The 19,786-nt window shown below is 42.5% G+C and overlaps 1 protein-coding gene across 1 annotated transcript in view; it reads right to left on the bottom strand.

Moving 5' to 3' along the window:
• The window catches only part of FBXO16 (F-box protein 16), a 48,419-nt gene that overhangs the window by 20,746 nt on the left and 7,887 nt on the right, over positions 1–19,786 (bottom strand). The window contains exons 2-5 of the mRNA XM_030944789.1: positions 19,079–19,196; positions 11,318–11,353; positions 2,524–2,730; positions 1,486–1,650 (exon numbers count right to left, since the gene is read on the bottom strand). Of these exons, the coding sequence (XP_030800649.1) occupies positions 1,486–1,650; positions 2,524–2,730; positions 11,318–11,353; positions 19,079–19,196 (526 nt within the window). The remainder of the gene's footprint in view (positions 1–1,485; positions 1,651–2,523; positions 2,731–11,317; positions 11,354–19,078; positions 19,197–19,786) is intronic.

Below are 19,786 nucleotides of genomic sequence, written 5' to 3'. Positions count from 1 at the left end.
GAGGCTAGACCGAGAAATAAAACAAGAGTTAGAGAAATAAAACAAATATTTATTAAAAAGGCTTTCCAAGGGTACACCTTGGGCAGTGCAAGGGCCTGGCCAAGGCTATAGCCAAGATGGACAATGGGTCACTGTTGGGTTAAGCCCTTGTCTGACCCAGAGATGGGGCAACTGAGAGGCATTTTAAAAACCTTTATTCTATTTTCACTCTCATGTGAAGGGTGAGACAATACAGGTGGTATAATTCACACCATCACAATCAGAAGCCAAGTATTTCTTCATTAAAATACATTATAAGTGTTTCTTAACCCATCAACTTTTACCACACCACACTGTAAATCCCTCAAACCCAATAATCTAAAATTACCCTTTGTGGTTCTTACTACAGTGCATCTTTCACCGTTTTATTTCTCTAAAGTATCCAGTCTTATTTATAATGTTATCTTTTGAAACTTGTGTCTAGCTCCGTTTCTCTCTCAACGATGTCTGTCCTGTTCCATGGCGTTTCTAAGCCAGCATTTCTCATCCCAAAGTTTGCACACAGATGTGGGAGCCTTCTGTCAGGCTTGGAGAATTCTCTACAAATCCATTTTCCACCAGTCATGAGTTTTCCCACTTTTATAGGTTTTTGGCCATTTGAATATTGGGGGTTAATTATTCAATTATAATTATGTAACAAAGTCACATTCTCCCAGTTTGATCCCATCAATTTACACATTTTGGGGCCTGAACCTACAATGGTGACCTTGGTTTTTGGGTTGGAAAAGGATTGTTTTGTCTAACTAAGCTGTGAGGAGAACTTGCTAACGCTCTGTATTGAGTTAAACACTGTTGGAGCCCTGGATGCTGAGAATTTTAAACTTTCTGTGCTGAAAGTCCAACAGAGAATAACAAGACCGCAACAAGAAAATTTTAAACTTTCTGTGCTGAAAGTCCAACAGAGAACACTTTATTTGACCTGAGGCTGTGGAGAAAGCTTCCAAAATTAAATGTTAGAACTGGGATTATGGCTGTGGAGTTTGATTAGAAGTGTGTAATATCACATGGTGGAAAACTTGAGAGTTTAAGGTTTTAGAATACAGAAATATATATAAACAAGATGGAGATTTTAGGGCGGTGGCCGATCCTCCTTCTTCAGGGGTTTGGATGGTATTTTGTAATTGGACAGAAAAGTCCACATTGTGGAATTTGAGTGATTATTGGGTTAAAAGTGAAAATAATTTAGGTGTCATTTCTCAATTGGATAGTTTAGCCTCAAAAGACCTTGTAGAGAAAACAGTCAGCCATTTTGTAGCTTGAACTGCAGAACTCACTGCTTGTGAGGCTGCAACATTCAAAATAAAAAATAAACATTTGAGTCTGAACACGAAATAAAATACGGAGGCAGAGGAAAGGAGTCACGGAATGGACACTGAAGCACTGGTAGGACCCGAAATCAGTACAGAAAGCGGGAGTTCTGGAAGCTGAGGCTGAAGGCAGCAGTACCTTGGGCCGGGTGAGGTGCAGCTCCCTCACCATCTGGATGTAGTGCTTTTTCCAGACGCCCTGCTCGAAGGGCGTGGGGCAGAAGTTGAGGAGCCACCCGAAACGCAGGCACTTCAGCATCCACAGCTGGTCCAGCTCTGACAGGTGCTTCCAGTGCCAGCTCACCTGTGAATGAATTCCCAGCCACTTGGAAACGTTGGGGTTTAAAGCATCCCAAGATTTTGGATGTAATTCCCACATAATCTCAAATAAATTCAATTATTTTAATGCTCCATTTAAACCTTTGATTAAAGCTTTCAAGGCCTTCGTGATGTGGGGTCCTTCCAACTCAAGATATTCTGTGATTCTAAGGAATTTTCTAACCTGTTGTCATGGAAAATTTGAGTTGCATCCACATGAAATGCTAAAGTTCCTAAAGCAAGGCTTAGCCAAGCTGAGATTATTATATATTCTTAAATAACGCGGAATATTACATTAGCACAGTAACAATGTCACTGAAAACTAACTTATTAATTTAAAATCCACTTTGGGCAGCATCTCACAGCATTTCAGATTTTTGGAGTCTTAATCATTTTGCTCCAGAGCCCATCTGGAATTTTCTGCTTCTCCACATCCAACACTTGAACTTCAGGCATTTTAAAGGATCTGTTTTCCTTACAGGATCAAGTGTTGTTCTTTGCAAAAGCACAAGCCAATGTCTCTCAAAGAATTAAGGGCTCTGCACACAGTGCAAGGTATTTTAGAGGAATGTGATTTTCAGGAAGTACCAGGCTTCCTTTCTGGGAATAATCAACCTTGAAAAATGCCACTTTTAAAATGCTTTAGAACTGAGCATTTAAAATTACTCATAAATTTCGTGAATCTTGGGCAATCTGGCTTAATTTAGGATCCGAGGAACAAGCATCAGTAAACATTCATCTAAGCCTTCACAAAAAATCAGTGAAATCAATATTTTCCTTTTTTTTTTTTTTTCCTTTTGTTTTTTTAACTGCTTTGACCTGGCTTTCTGAAGGCCAGGCAGGTGCTGGCTTTTTTTACCTGTGCACATCGACAGAGGCTCCGTGGATCCAGGAAGGAGAAGATGTACAAGGACAGGACCCGAGGGAGCCTCGTGGTAAAATCGACGGCCTCGGTGGGGACTCGGGCCTGGAGCTGCTTGGCACAGAATTTCTGCTGGGACAGGGAGCAGCGTTCCAGCAGGTCCACCAGGATCCTCCTCCTCTGGCCATCTGTCCACTTGTCAAACTGAAGGAGGAAAAAAAAATAAAATTAGGAGTTTCAGATGCAGAGAAACCAGAAATTCAGCTTCTCAAAATAAAATGAGGGGAGGGAAAGCACAGGAGCAGCAGCTTCTGGTGACTCACTGTGAGGGAACAGAGCACTGGGAACAAAAGGAGAGGCTACATGAAAAGAAACTCTGAAGCCACAGAATGATTTCTAATCCTCAAAGGATCCAGGACAGCCTAGGTCAGGATTAATTCAGGCTCCTGGGACCTGCTTCCCTCACAGAAAGGAGGAAACTCAGATGGGTTTTTACATGAGCAGGCCCCAATGATGAATTCATTGCTGATTCCTTCTCCCCTGATGCTTTCTGATCCTCAAAAGATCCAGGATGGCCTGGGCCATGACTAACTCATGCTCCTGGGACCCACTCCGAGCCTTGGTTTCCCTCACGTAAAAGAAGGAGACTCAGATGGGTTTTTACTCATTTGAACAGGCCCCAATGATGAATTCATCACTGATTCCTTCTCTGGCACTTTCTAATCCTGAAAGGATCCAGGATGGCCTAGACCAGGACTCATGTTCCTGGGACTGGCTTCCCTCATGGAAAGAAGGAGACTCAGATTGGTTTTTACCCATCTGAGCAGGCCCCAATGATGAATTCATTGCTGATTCCTTCTCTGACACTTTCTAATCCATAAAGGATCTAGGACAGCCTAGACCAGGACTAACTCATCCTCCTGGGACCAACTCCGAGCCTTGGTTGCCCTCACAGAAAGGAGGAGACTCAGATGGGTTTTTACAGGAGCAGGCCTCAATAATGAATCCATTGCTGATTCCTTCTCTGACACTTTCTAATCCTGAAAGGATCCAGGACAGCCTAGGCCAGGACTAACTCATCCTCCTGGGACCCACTCCGAGCCTTGGTTGCCCTCACGGAAAGGAGGAGACTCAGATGGGTTTTTACAGGAGCAGGCCTCAATAATGAATCCATTGCTGATTCCTTCTCTGACACTTTCTAATCCTCAAATGATCCGGGATGGCCTAGACCAGGACTCACTCATGCTCCGAGGACCAGCTCTGAGACTTGGCTTCCGTCACAGAAAGGAGGAGACTCAGATGGGTTTTTACAGGAGCAGGCCCCAATGATGAATCCATTGCTGATTCCTTCTCCCCTGACACTTTCTAATCCTGAAAGGATCCAGGACAGCCTAGGCCAGGACTAACTCATCCTCCTGGGACCAATTTCGAGCCTTGGTTGCCCTCAGGGAAAGGAGGAGACTCAGATGGGTTTTTACAGGAGCAGGCCTCAATAATGAATCCATTGCTGATTCCTTCTCTGACACTTTCTAATCCTGAAAGGATCCAGGACCGCCTAGGCCAAGACTAACTCAGGCTCGTGGGACTGGCTTCCCTCAGGGAAAGGAGGAGACTCAGATGGGTTTTTACTCATTTGAGCAGGTCCCAGTGATGAATCCATCGCTGATTCCTTCTCCCCTGACACTTGCACAGCCCCCGACTACTGCAATCTCAGAGTGCCTCATGCTTTGTGAAGTATCTTTCCCTCACAATCCCCCCCCACGGGCTACAAGGAGCGGCACAGAGGGGAAAAAATGAGGAAAAATTCCACAATGGCAGCAGAGTCACCAAGATTTTTCCACAGCTGATGGCAGGTACCCAGAGAGGAGGATTGAATCCTCAGGGATTGAATCTGTGCGGGAGGAATTAAGGGAAGCTTTGCAGAGCTGGACAAACAGGGTGGGAGTGACACAAGGGCCTGTCAGCAGCCATCTCCTGGGAGGAGACGACCTCAGCCCCCACAAATTGCCCCAATTGTCCCCACAAATGCCACAAATGGCTCCAATCTGGCTCCAAAGCTGCAGCCCCGGTGGCAGCAGGGACGAACAGCCCTGGGATGGGTGGTGGCCATGGGCAGGAGCAGCAGGAATTCCCAGCGGGAAGGGCGGGATGGTGCAGAGGGTTTTCCTGAGGGAAAATGTGGATTTTATTTCATCCTCTCTTACCTGAGTGTGTGGAGAAGGGACAAAGGGAAATGTGGAATTTTTTAAAATTTTTTTTCTTTTTTTTTTAAGGTCAGGATTAAATGTGTGAGATGGTATTTTTTGTCTGGACTCAGATGTTTATTAGTTCTTATTGATATTAAAATCTCACAAACTGGGACTTCTACAGCACTACGCTTTAACAAACTAAAAATGGAGTTGCATCTCTCTCTCTACAAAGCTTTTTAAGGATAAACTGTTTAATTAAGAAATTATGCTTAAATTATTTTTACTTTTAACTTAATGAGTAGCTCCCTGTGGCCTGCAATGCAGTTTTTTATCTAATTACAAAATACCACCCCAACCCATGAAGAAGAAGGATTAGTTTCCACCCTAAACCCTCTATTTTGCTATATATAGATTACTACATTCTAAAACTTTAAATTATAAGTTTTCTACCGTGTGATATCACACATTTCTATTCAAACTCCACACCCACAATCCCAGTTCTGTCATTTAATTTTGGAAGCTTTCTCCACAGCCTCAGGCCAAATGCAGTGTTCTCTTGGGGGTCAGTGTATCAGCACAGAAAATCTAAAATTCTCAGCATCCAAAGTTCCAACAGGGAAGGGTTTTAAACTCAGAGAGGAGAGGTTTAGGTGGGGTATTGGGGAGAAATCCTTCCCTGTAGGGTGGGGAGGCCCTGGAATGGAATTCCCAGAGAATTCCTGCATCCCTGGGATGTCCAAGGCCAGGCTGGAGCTCCTGGGGTCATGGAAGGTGTCCCTGCCACTCCAGGGTGGGGAATGGGATGAGCTTTCAGTCCTTTGTTTAATGCGACCTCCAAAAACGAAATATAAATACAAAAATACCATTTTAAACATAAATAAAATAAATGTAAATACTAGAATAAGAATAAATATAAATATAACAATACCTATGACTATACTTCTAAATATAACTATACCTATAAATCTAATTCTAATTCTAAATTTAAATCTAAATCTAAATCTAAAATCTAAATCTAAATCTAAATCTAAATCTAAATCTAAATCTAAATCTAGCTAGAAATAGAAATAGAAATTTACTATTTTGAAAAATAAGAAAAAGAGTTCTCCCAATGTTTTTTCTTTGTTATTATGGGTAAATAAATAGTTTAATGTCCAGTGTCTTTTCTTTTCCCTGTCAAAATGAAATTAGGAACAGAATTCGAAATGCAGATTAGAAATTCAGATTTTTTTTTCCCTCTGCTTCCTCCCCACCTCAAATCTATGCTCAAATGGAGGACTGGCAGAATAATAGTTTAAAATGCACTGTGCAGATGAAGGTAATTGAGAAGCATTTTCTTTCCTGATTATTTTTGAAGAACTCCTTCTTTATTTATTTATTTTCCCTTGGATGAATTCCAGTGCTGGAGAACAAACTCCAGGAAGCAAAGAGCTCTTCTCCTTCTCACCAACACCTCTGCAGGACCTTCAGAAAGGTCAGGATGAAGAAGAGAGTGTGGGATTGGCATTCCTGAGATTCTGGGGAGATGAAAAGCCAAATAGAAAATGTGCTGGCTGTTCGCAGGGGTTTTAGGATCAGGGAAGAGATGAGAATGTGGACTCTGTGTTTCAGAAAGCTTAATTTATGATTTTATAATATATATTACATTAAAACTATACTAAAAGAATAAAAGATTTCATCAAAAAGCTAGCTGAAAATAATTAAAAAATAATAATAAAAGTTTGTGACTGACTGAGACAGTCTGGACAGCTGGACTGTGATTGGCCATTAATTAAAAACAACCACATGAGACCAATCACAGATCCACCTCTTGCAGTCCACAGCAACAAATAATTATTATTTACATTTTGTTCTTGAGGCTTCTCAGCTTCTCAAGAGAAAAAAAATCTTAAAAAAAAAAATTTTTCAAAAAAATATCATAACTACAAGAAAAAAGCTCCCTGTCTTTTTGGGCACAGTGAAATAAGGAATATTCCCTTTTTTAAAATCCCTGTTTTTCATAGAACTTTCAATTCTAATGATGATTAGCAGGGTGTTAAGGGAAAACCGAAGGAGAACCTGGGGATTTGGGATTTAGAAATGTTCCCTGGGAATAAAATCAAAGATGTACCAGAGGGGGACAGAGGATGTTCTGCCTGTCCCCTCCTCACCCTTGGCTTGAAACAAAAGGTTTGAAACCCCTTGAGATTGAAGATTTTCCCTGTCGCACGAAGGGGGAAAACTTCTGCTCCCCACCCCTGATCGCAGCCGCATCCTCTGCTCGTTCAAACAATCCCTGATCGCCAATTTGCGCTGATGAATTTCTGTGTGAGCCCCGGGGAGGGGGGAGTAGCTGGCTCAGTCTCTTCCACGTCAAGAGATTAAGTGAAGCAGTCAAAACAAATCCAGCTTCACTTCCCAGCCGACGGAAGCGCTGCTCCTTATTAACCCTTCCCGCCCTGCCAGCGGGGGAATTAATCCCTTCCATCCTCCTCAGCCTGCCTTTAAATTCCGTTTAAACCAGTGCCACAGCACCGGCTGGTTTTTATTATTATGGGTAAATTTATAGTTTATATATACAGAAATAGATCTATTTATTATTATGGGTAAATTTATAGTTTATATATATAGAAATATGTATATTTATTATTATGGGTAAATTTATAGTTTATGTATATAGAAATATGTATATTTATTATTATGGGTAAATTGACAGTTTATATATACAGAAATACATATTTATTATTATGGGTAAATTGACAGTTTATATATATAGAAATATGTATATTTATTATTATGAGTAAATTTATAGTTTATATATATAGAAATAGATCGATTTATTATTATGGGTAAATTTATAGTTTATATATATATAAATATGTATATTTATTATTATGGGTAAATTTATAGTTTGTATATATAGAAATATGTATATTTATTATTATAGGTAAATTTATAGTTTATATATACAGAAATAGATCTATTTATTGTTATGGGTAAATTTATAGTTTATATATATAGAAATATGTATATTTATTATTATGGGTAAATTTCTAGTTTAATGTCCAGTGTCCCTTCTTTTCCCTGTCAGAATGAAATTAGGAACAGAATTCAAAAGGCAGATTAGAAACGCAGATTATTTTTTTTTCCCTCTGCTTCCTCCCCACCCCAAATCTCTGCTCCAATGGATTTCCTCCCCACCCAGCAGCAGCAGCCAAGGGGTTAAATTGGCACGGTTTGTCTCTATTCCAGCATGAACGAGTCCCCATCCCACATTTGGCTGCTTCCTGCACGGATCCTGCCCTTGGATGGATTTCAGCAGCCCAACCAGTCGGACTGGATTCCCCTGGCTTCTCCTCTTCCCTCTGCCCGCAGCCTTTCCCCTCTCGGGGCCTTCCCCAGAACAATGTCACCGCGGGGATCGGGTGACATCAGCCCGCGCTGGGTCCGTGTTGTGAAAAATGTGTGGATTTTATGTTTGGATTTTCGCAAATATTCACATGAATATTACATGTGTTGTGTTAGAAAGTAATGCTGGATTCATTCTCTTAAGCTGTGTGGTGAAGAGAGTTTTGGGGTATAACAAAATGTTAAAATAGAAACGATGCTCAGTTCCACAGAGAGGTGACACAAGGAGAAACGAGAGGTTAAATCACAGAATCACAGAATTATTTGGGTTGGAAAAGACCTCCAAGAGCATCAAGTCCCACCTGTGACTGGTCCCCACCTTGTCACCAGCCCAGAGCCACATCCAGTCCTTCCCTGGGGACTCCAAACCTCCCTGATCAGCCCCACCACACGGTGGGGACCAGTCACAGGTGGGACTTGGTGGTCTTGGAGGTCTTTTAGAACCTAAATAATTCTGTGATTTAACCTCTTGTTGGTCCTTGTGTCACCTCTCTGATCAGCCCCACCACCCTGGAGGAGCATCCCTCACCTGGGACAGAGACGTGACACAAGGACCAACAAGAGGTTAAATCACAGAATCACAGAATTATTTAGGTTCTAAAAGACCTCCAAGGCCACCAAGTCCCACCTGTGACTGGTCCCCACTGTGTGGTGGGGCTGATCAGGGAGGTTTGGAGTCCCCAGGGAAGGACTGGATGTGGCACTCGGTGCTCTGGGCTGGTGACAAGGTGGGGATCAGTCACAGGTGGGACTTGGTGCTCTTGGAGGTCTTTTCCCACCTAAATAATTCTGTGATTCTGTGATTTAACCTCTTGTTTGTCCTTGTGTCACCTCTCTGTGTGGAACTGAGCCCTCCCAGGTGAGGGACGCTCCTCCAGGGTGGTGGGGCTGATCGGAGAGGGACAAAGAAAACGAGGTTAAATACAGAATCACATATTTGTTCTAAAAGACCACCAACCCACCTGTGACTGTCCCCACCGACAGCCCAGACACAGTGCCACATCAGTTCCCTGGGGACAACTATGGTGACACAAGGACAAACGAGAGGTTAAATCACAGAATCACAGAATTATTTGGGTTCTAAAAGATCTCCAAGACCACCAAGTCCCACCTGTGACTGGTCCCCACCTTGTCACCAGCCCAGAGCACCGAATGTCACATCCAGGCCTTCCCCGGGGACTCCAAACCTCCCTGACCACCCTTTCCATGGAGAAATTCCTCCTGATGTCCAGCCTGGCACAGCTTGAGGCTGTTTCCTCTTGTCCTGTCCTTTATTCCCTGCAAAAAGGGAAGAAAGGATTTTTCCTGCCTGGCTGCACCCTCCTGTGAGGAGCACAGAAACAGAAATTCAATCCCTTCAGGTCACCTCATTCCTTGTTCCTCCACCTGTGTTTTATGCACCACAACGCCCTGGGAGAGACATCAAAGATGTCCTGTGGCACCAAAAAAAAACCAAAATGAAAATTAAAATCCCTGGGTGCATGCAAGGATTAAATAAACAAATAAATAAATAAACATCTCAAGTTTAATCCAAACTTTATTTGGAAAACCAAATAAAGCTGTTCCGGCAGGGAATTCTCTGGATTTTGCTTGTGTCTAAATTGTGTCTCCATAACTGCAATGTGAGCCCAGGATCAGATCACTCCCTTCGTCTTTTTTGACATCTTCTGTGTCTGATTAAAATAAGTTTTTACACCTCTTCTCCATCTTCTTCCACACTTTCTGGACCTGCCCTCTCCTCTGATTTGTTCCCAGCTTTCCCAAAATGCAGGGAGCAGAACTGGCAGTGACTCTGCCTTTGGAATATTTCCCTTTATTTAAAACTCCCAGCCCATATCCAGTTTGTGATCCTCCCTCACTCCCAGTGATTTTTTCTGCAGAGCTGCTGCATCCTCAGATTCTCCCAAATGTGAAATTTTTGGTGTCACTCTTTCATGCAGCACTTTTCCTTCCCCCTCATCCGGCTGCAGACCTTTCCAGCCTGATTTTTAAACCCCCTAAAAAATTCTAAAATTCAGGAAAACCCCTAAAATTCTAAAATTCAGGAAACCCCTGAAAATTTTTAAACCCCCCCCCTAAAAAAATTCTAAAATTCAGGAAACCCCTCCAAGCCTGGCATTGTCTGCAGATAGAATCTGGGGATCACCAAGGTTGGAAAAGCTCTCGGATCATCGAATCCAACCATTAAATGAGCATTTCTTTTCTGTTCCATCACCTGGATATCCCTAAAAATGCTTGACAGGAGTTGGGACAGGTTTGAACCTTCCAGTGTGAGAATCAATCCTTTACATCCACCCTGAGTGTGATCCCAGCCAGGAAATCCCAGCTCCAGCAGCTCCATTTAGAGATTTGAAATTTTGAATTCCATTTAGAAATTTTGAGTTCCATTTTGAAATTTTGAATGCCATTTAGAAATTTTGAATTCCATTTGAAATTTCCCAATTTCGCTTGGAGAAGGTCATGGGAGCCAAGGTGGAAAATCCAGCCGGGAGCTTTCTGAGATTTCTCCCTTTCCCAGATGGTTCAGCACTTGTGAGAGTGGTTGGAGGAAGGATTTTCCCTGATATTGGTGTTTTTAGACATCCAGCAATTTCCAAGAGATGGGTTTTGTGTTTTCCACTGGCTGCCTGTCCCATTAAAAGCTGATTTTTGAACAATAATCACTCAATTATTTCATTTCCCTGAAATTCCTTATTATCAAAACACAACAAATTACGGGAAGATTATTTCCTACAAAGACAAATAATCCTTAAAATCAAAATATTTGCCTGTAAAGACCACCTGAGATGCAAAAAATAAATTCCACGAGTGACTTATTGAGCACAAAGAATAATCAGTTCCAACCCAAACCAATCTCTGTGTGCCCTTGGTAGATAAAATGTCGTTTATTGCTGATTTCAAAGACCCTCCAGCGGGCCATGGAAGCATCTGAACATCCAGCATCTCCTCTGAAGACATCACAGACCTTTCCTGGGGTTTTTTAATCTCGTTTCAGCTCATTCCAAGGATGGAATCTGATTTCCCAACTTCAACGCTTACGGGATGTGGGAACTGAGGGAGCTGACACCTTTACTCTCCTCAAAAGCAGAGCAGTCGCATCGGGGAAAGCCAATCCCTTTTTCCAAAGAGGAGAAATTTTACATTCCCACGAGATAAACTCCTGATCACCTCCAAAATCTGCCTGTAGCAAGTATTTGTTTAAAGAGAAAATTTACCCATTTTCCAAGCAGGGCTCTTCTTTCTTCAAATACCTATAAAACACAAAAAAAAAAAAAAAAAAGAAAATTGAGTATTTAGAGGGGACTCAGTACGTGCTGAGGAAAATCCAGCTTGAAAAACACAAAATATCAATGGAATCACTGAATGGATGATTTTGGGAAAAAAAAAATATGGAGATCCTTTAATCCAAACTCCCTGATAGGATCAGCTAAAGGAGTGATCTTGAGTTTTGGGTATTTTATTGGATGGAGATTCCAGAATCTCCCTAAACATCACGTTCTCCAATTCCTTAATCATTCCCAAACCCCTGTGCTGGATTTATTCCATAAATCCATTTGTATTGATTTGGATATTTCCATATTTTATATTGATTTATTCAATTTTTATGGATTTGGATATTTCCATATTTTATATGGATTTATTCCATAAATCCATTTTTATTTATTTGGATAATTCCATATTTTATATGGATTTATTCAATAAACCCTTTTTTATTGATTTGGATATTTCCATATTTTATATGGATTTATTGCATAAATCCATTTTTTATTTGGATAATTCCATATTTTATATGGATTTATTTCATAAACCCATTTTTATCGATTTGGATATTTCCATATGTTATATATCCACTCCCGGATCTGGTGTCACATCCCTGGCAGTGTCCAAGGCCAGGCTGGATGGGGCTCGGAGCCGCCTGGGACAGTGGGAGGTGTCGGGGTTGGAACTGGATGAGCTTTAAGGTCCCTTCCAATAAAATATCCAGGGATTAGGAGGCCACAACCTCTCTGGGAAATCTCAGGGTCTCCCCAACCTCCCAGCCAGGAATTCCTGTCCAAGATCCCATCTGAATCTCACTTTTCCCAGTGGGAACCATTCCCCGTGTCCTGTCCCTCCATCCCTTGTCCCCAGTCCCTCTCCAGCTCTCCTGGAGCCCCTTTGGGCTCTGGAAAAGGCTCTGAGCTCTCCCTGGATCCTTCTCTTCTCCAGCTGAGCACCCAAAGCTCCTGGAAGGGCTCTGAGGCTCCTTTCCCAGGTGATATCTAGATCCTGAATGACCCTTTCCCGAGCCTCCTCGTGAATGCAGCTCCTGGAAGGGCCGAGGCTCTGACGGTCCTTCCCTTCTCCAGGTGAACATTCCCAGCTCCTGGAAGGGCTCTGAGCTCTCCCTGGATCCTTCTCCTCTCCAGGTGAGCACCCAAAGCTCTTGGAAGGGCTCTGAGGGTCCTTCTCCAGGTGAACATTCCCAGCTCCTTGAAGGGGGTCTGAGGTCTCATTGGAGCCTTTCCTTCTCCAGGTGAGCACCCAAAGGTCCTGGAAGGGTCCCTAGAAGGGCTCTGAGGGTCTTTCTTTTCTTGAGGTGAACACCCCCAGCTCCTGGAAGGACTCTGAGGGTCTTTCTTTTCTAGAGGTGAACACCCCAAACTCCTGGAAGGGCTCTGAGGGTCATTCTCATCTCCAGGTGAACATTCCCAGCTCCTGGAAGGGCTCTGAGTGTCCTTTTCTCCAGGTGAACATTTCCAGCTCCTGGAAGGGCTCTGAGGGTCTAGATGAACACCCAAAGCTCCTGGAAGGGCTCTGAGGGTCGTTCACGTCTCCAGGTGAACATTTCCAGCTCCTGGAAGGGGCTCTGAGCTCTCCCTGGATCGTTCTCTTCTCCGGCCGAACCCCCCAAACTCTCCCAACCTGGATCCATGGGAATTCTTCTCTCCTGGCCACGCAGTGATGGGACGTGCCCCAGAAGCTGAACTTCCCACCTCGTTAATTCAGAAATTCCATAAATCCCGACTTGAGTGCCTGAAATCCTGCAGGATCCAATCCCAACCCATCAAAACCTTCAGGAAGGGCTGACAGGAGCAGCCTTTGTTCCCCGGCCACTTTGCAGCGACAGCTCCCGCCGAGGACGATCCGGATCCAAATCCAGAGGAGGATTTCTGATCTTGACCTTTATCCAGAGGGAGCCGGACCCCAAAGCACCAACACGTGGCTCCCCCGCCGCCATGGCCCTGCCTTCAGTGGTGACCTGGCAAGGGAGGGAATGCTGGAAGCGATTTTTCCAGCAGACAGATCAAAGAGGAGGAGGGGGAAAGCCGGGCTTATAAAACGGTGATTAAGCGGGAAAAGGCGCTGGGTCATTATCAACAGCAGACGGGCTCTTGCTCGGAGGTGGTTCCTGCAGAGAGGAACATTATCAGTGCTGGTGTCTGCTGCAGCTCCAGCTCTGTCTCTCCCAGCAGGAGAGTCTCTGTTGAGGGCTGGAAAATGACATTTCTTTTATTTGCGCCTTGACAGTTATTACTGGCTTTATTTGCGTTGGAAAAACCTGAAAAAACCCCAACAAACCTCACGAGCTGAATTTGGAAAAAAAGGATTTGCCCCAAGGAAGTGATGAGTAGTCAGAGATGTGAGATTTGGGTTGGAGGAGTCCGGGGAGGAGGGAGCTGTTTATGGTCTTTGATCAAAGGCAGACGGCGGATTTGCTTGCAGCGTTCTTGGAGACACATCTGAGCTGAGGCTCTCCCAAAGTCCTGCCTCTCCAGGCACCTGGGAGCGTTAATTAGCAACAGAATGGCCCAAATCTGGTGTAGTAATCAAGGCCATGTCCTCTCCTCCAAGGAGCTACACCCATGGAGTGCTCCAGTGACGAGCTCTCTGGTGTCGAGATGACCCTGAGGTGTTGGAAAGTCTCCTTTTCCCAGCCCCGAGACTGGAGAAGGCAGAATTCCTTGGCTCTGGTTCTCAAAGTTGTTTATTTTTTCTTATCTAATATATTCTTTCTCTGACCTGCTGAGATCTGTCTGGCAGGATGGTTCATGGCAAACTGACCGCGCTTGTGTTAGCTTTTTATACTGAAGTGTTATCTTTTTATACTAAAAACCACGTGTACTTTATTTACAATAATTTTCCAATACCTATCGCCTATGTTAGACAGTGAGCTTCTACTCTAAACCAATCCAGAAGTGCCACCATCACAGCAGAAGATGGACAACAAGGAGAAGAGAGAGAAAAACAGGACACACCCAGATTCCTCCATCTTGCCTCTTGAACCCCCATTCTAAAAACCCCAAAATTCTACTTTTCCACCCTGTGACAAATTCACTGTCATTCTACTCAAACCCTTATGGCTTGTAACTCTTCACACAAAGTTGGTAATTGTTTTTTCCAAGCATTAAAATCAAAGTCACGGGTGTCTGATTCCGTGCGAGGGTCTCTGAGTCCCCTGCCAGGGTCTCAAGTCCTCCAGGGCAGCCAGAGCAACGCCCTGGGTTCCGGCTCTGCAGGATGATTTTGGGATCTGCTGCCTCACATCCACGGCTTCAGGGGGTTTAGAGATGCTCAAGTGGCTGGAAAATCCCTCCATCCTTCGCTGCAAATGCCACCGGGGGCTCTTCTGCCTCAGACCCGAATTCCTGCCCAAATCCTCTCTTTTTCCCAGCCCCGAGACTGAAGAAGAAGACAGAATTCCTCAGCTCTGGTTCTCAAGGTTGTTTATTTTCTCTTATCTCGTACATTGTCTTTCTCTGACCTGCTGAGATCTGTCCAGCACGTCAGGTTGAGGCACACCGACCACCTCAGGGCAGTGTTATCTTTTTATGCTAAAAACCACGTGTACTTTATTTACAATAATTTTCCAATACCTATTGCCTACGTCAGACAGTCTGTCTCTACTCTAAACCAATCCAGAAGTGCCACCATCACAGCAGAAGATGGACAACAAGGAGAAGAAGGACAGGACACACCCAGATTCCTCCGTCTTGCCTCTTGAACCCCCATTCTAAAAACCCCAAAATTCTACTTTTTCACCCCGCGACAAATTCACTGTCATTCTACTCAAACCCTTATGGCTTGTAACTCTTCACACAAAGTTGGTAATTGTTTTTTCCAAGCGTTAAAATCAAAATCACAGGTGTCTGACTCCGTGCCAGGGTCTCTGAGTCCCCTGCCAGGGTCTCGAGTCCTCCAGGGCAGCCAGAGCAACGCCCTGGGTTCCGACACTGCAGGATGATTTTGGGATCTGCTGCCTCACATCCACGGCTTCAGGGGGTTTAGAGATGCTCAAGTGGCTGCAAAATCCCTCCATCCTTCGCTGCAAATGCCACCGGGGGCTCTTCTGCCTCAGACCTCAATTCCTGCCCAAATCCTCTCCCAAATTCCCAGGATGGAGTCTGCAGGGAGCTCCATCTCCTGCCACTGCTTCATCCTCACCTGCAGCACCACCCTGGAGTATCTGGGAGTTCATCCCTGGTTTTGTGACCCTGAAGGATTTGGGATTTCCTGATCCTGCCTCCTTGACTTTGGCCTGTCCCTGGTGGTGATCCTGTCTTTGAAGCAACCATGGAATCATGGAGTGGTTTGGGTGGGAAGGGACCTTAAAGCTCATCCAGTTCCAACCCCGACACCTTCCACCGTCCCAGGCTGCTCCAAACCCCGTCCAACCTGGCCTTGGACACCTCCAGGGAGCCAGGAGCAGCCACAGCTTCTCTTGGGATTGAATCCGTGCAGGATTTCAGGCACCTGGTGCCTCCAAGTTGGAATTTATGGAATTTCTGAATTCTCCAAGCCCCGTCCAACCTGGCCTTGGACACCTCCAGGGATCCAGGGGCAGCCACAGCTTCTCTTGGGATTGAATCCGTGCAGGATTTCAGGCACCCAAATTGGGATTTATGGAATTTCTGAATTAAAGAGGTGGGAAGTTCAGCTTTTGGGGCACCTCCCATCGCTGCGTGTCCAGGAGAGAAGAATTCCGATGGAGCCAGGCTGGGGGTGCTCACCTGGAGAAGAGAAGGATCCAGGGAGAGCTCAGAGCCCCTTCCAGGAGCTGGGAATGTTCACCTGGAGAAGGGAAGGACCCTCAGAGCCCTTCCAGGAGCTTTGGGTGCTCACCTGGAGAGGAGAAAGATCCAGGGAGAGCCCAGAGCCTTTTCCAGAGCCCAAAGGGGCTCCAGGAGAGCTGGAGAGGGACTGGGGACAAGGCATGGAGGGACAGGACACAGGGAATGGCTTCCCAAGAATGGATGGGATTTGGGAAGGAGTTCCTGGCTGTGGCCCTGGAATAGAATTCCCAGAGAAGCTTTGGCTGCCCCTGGATCCCTGGAAGTGTCCCAGGCCAGGCTGGAGCACCCTGGGATGGTGGACGTTGTCCCTGGCCGTGGCACGCGTGGGACAAGGTGGAATTCATGTTTTTCCCACCCCAAACCATTCTGGAATTCTGTGTGTACCCCTACCACGTTTAAAAATCCAGGGAAATCTACAGGAACTACCAAAGGAGCAGAATTACCCCAAATTTGTCAAGCAGCAAATTTAGGGCGCCCTAAATTCCCAGCTCTCCTCCTAACATGGAATTTTGATGTTTCCACCTTGGACCAGCTCTGAATTCCCACCGCTCCCATGAGTTCATCTCCCACACATCCCATCCCACCTCTCCCTGCTTTTTCCACCCCTTCCATCCATAAATTTAAATTTAAATTTAAATTTAAATTTATTTATAAATTCCTCGTCACGCTGCCTCCCAGGAGTGCAGACACGACTTCTGCTTCCCCGGCTCCCTATAAATACCTCAGGAACATCTCCTGACTCTGAACGTCACCACTCATTTGGGTGCAGCTATTTTTAATTTTTTAATTTTTTAATCTTTTTTTTTTTTTGCCACAGAGCAGCACAGGGATATAAAAAAAGGAATTTTTTGGCCGGGTCAGTGGTTTAAAATCTGGAGCAGAACCAAGGAAATATCTTTTATTATGAATTTCTGAGGATTTTCAAGGTTGGAAAAGACCTCCAAGGTCGTTGAGTCCCACCGTTAATCCAGCGCCAGCACATTCCCCGTGTGCCAAAGGCCTTTCCACTTCATCCCTGGTATTTTTTCATTTTTTATTATTAATTTCTGCTATTTTTGGGGATATTCTTGTCAGTTATTCCCTACCTGGAACATCACCAAGCATTGGATTATTCAACAACCCAATATTAATCCTTAAAAGTTTTGCTGCAGCTCTATCCGACTGCCTGAGGAGCACAGAAGTAAAAAAATTTTTAAAAAAGGTGGGAAAATATTTTTTTAATTTTTTTTTTTAATTTCTGGTTAGGTCATACTTGATTTCACAGCGATTTGTATCTGCAGAAATAATTTTGGAAGGGTTTAGGAAACATCAAAACGATTCCAAGGCTGGAGGATTTGCCAGATTGAAAGGACTTCAAAGAGCTCAATCTCTTCAGTTTATCAGAAATAAAAATAAATTCAGGTGCTGGCTTGAAGTGGGGTAAAAATCCTTCCACAGGGGAAAAAAGGAGTTTAATTAGGGAGCAAGGGAAAAATCAAATTAATTTTAATGCCAGAGGTACCCAGACAGGTTTAATCCAAAGTTTTATCTTTTGATGGTAGAAGGGATTCGTCATGAGAAAATTATTAGGGAAGTGGTGAAATTTTAATTTTTTAAGGAATGACAGTCCTCCAGCCACCCTGAAAAAGCAGGATTTTGTGACTTTCAGCAAAAAAAAAATCCTCATTAAAAAAAACCCCAAAATATTTGGCAAAATAGGAGGATTTAAATCAAATATTTGTTTGCTTTAAATAGTTAAATCAGAATTTTCCATCTTTTGGTGCTAGATTTATATTTATATATCTTAAAGATTTTATATAGGTTTTAGATTTTTTTTTCTATTTTTAATTTAAGATTTTATATGTCATTATATATCATAAAGATTTTATATAGATTTTAGATTTATTTTTTATTTTTAATTTAAAATTTTATATATCATTATATATCATAAAGATTTTATATAGATTTTAGATTTATTTTTTATTTTTTATTTAAAATTTTATATATCTTTATATATCAGAAAGATTTTATATAGATTTTATTTTAGATTTTATTTTTTATTACTTATATAGTTTGCATTTTAGATTTTACATATCTTTATATATTTTATATAGATTTTACTAAATTTTTCTTATTATTAATATTTTTTATTTTAGATTTTATATAGATTTTATTTTAGATTTATTTTATACTTTTTATATTTTTTATTTTAAATATCTTTATATATCATAAAGATTTCATATAGATTTTATTTTAGATCTATTCTATGTATTTATATATTTTTTAGATTTTATATATCTTTATATATCATAAAGATTTTGTATAGATTTTTTAGATTTGTTTTCTATTTTTAGTATTTTTTATTTTAGATTTTATATAGAGTTTATTTTAGATTTTTTAATCTATTTTTATATTTTTTCTTTTAATTTTTATGTATCTTTAAATGATACAGAAAAAAAGAACATAAACACAAAAATTAAAAAATTAAAAGATTATATATGATCTCTACATCAAGATTTTATATAGATTTTATTTTAGATTTATTTCAGATTTTTAATATTTTTATTTTAGATTTTATATCCCTTTATATATCATAAAGACTTTATACAGATTTTATTTTAGATTTTTATATCTTTATATATCATAAAGATTTTATATCATTTTTACTTTAGATTTATTTTCGATTTTAATATATTTTTATTTTAGATTTTTTAATATCTTTCTATACCATCTATCTCCACGTTCTTATTCCATTTCCACAAGCCCCACAGGGAAAAATTAAATTTTTTCAGGCTTGAGAATTGGTGAAATTTCGGATTTCCAGGCTATTCCGAACCAATCCTGGGGGAATAAATCCTGGAGTCGGCTTTTCCTCGCGGGGTTGGGCTGGGTGACGTCGGTGAGCTCAGGAATTGTGAATTTCAGGGATTTTTGGGAACTTGCCTGGTCGTTCATGAGCTGGTGGCTCAGGGGAGTCCAGGAGCTGAGGCGGAGCCTGGAGCCCTCCGGGAATCTGGGAGCTGCGAACGCCATGGGGATGGTGGGACCTCCTTCAGCCGGGCTGCAGATGGAAAAATGGGGGAAAAATGGAATTTTAGTGAGGGATCCCGTGGAACAAAGGTGGGTGTTATCACTGTGCCATTGATTAGTTTTCATGGGAAAAAATGGAATTTTAGTGAGGGATCCCGTGGAACAAAGGTGGGCGTTATCATTGTGCCATTGATTAGATTTTATGGAAAAAATAGAATTTTAACAAGGAAAAAAGTAGAATTTTAATGAGGGATCCAGTGGAACAAAGGTGGGTGTTATCACTGTGCCATTGATTAGTTTTCATGGGAAAAAATGGAATTTTAGTGAGGGATCCCGTGGAACAAAGGTGGCGTTATCACTGTGACATTCATCAGTTTTTATGGGAAAAAATGGAATTTTAGTGAGGGACGCCATGGAACAAAGGTGGGCGTTATCCATGTGGCATTGATTAGATTTTATGGGGAAAAAATGGAATTTTAGTGAGAGATCCAGTGGAACAAAGGTGGGCGTTATCATTGTGCCATTGATTAGATTTTATGGAAAAAATAGAATTTTAACAAGGAAAAAAATAGAATTTTAATGAGGGATCCAGTGGAACAAAGGTGGGTGTTATCACTGTCC

This window comes from Camarhynchus parvulus, chromosome 3 (genome assembly GCF_901933205.1).
Source record: "Camarhynchus parvulus chromosome 3, STF_HiC, whole genome shotgun sequence".
NCBI classification, from domain to species: Eukaryota; Metazoa; Chordata; class Aves; order Passeriformes; family Thraupidae; genus Camarhynchus; species Camarhynchus parvulus.
This window is presented reverse-complemented; position numbering and strand designations above follow the sequence as displayed.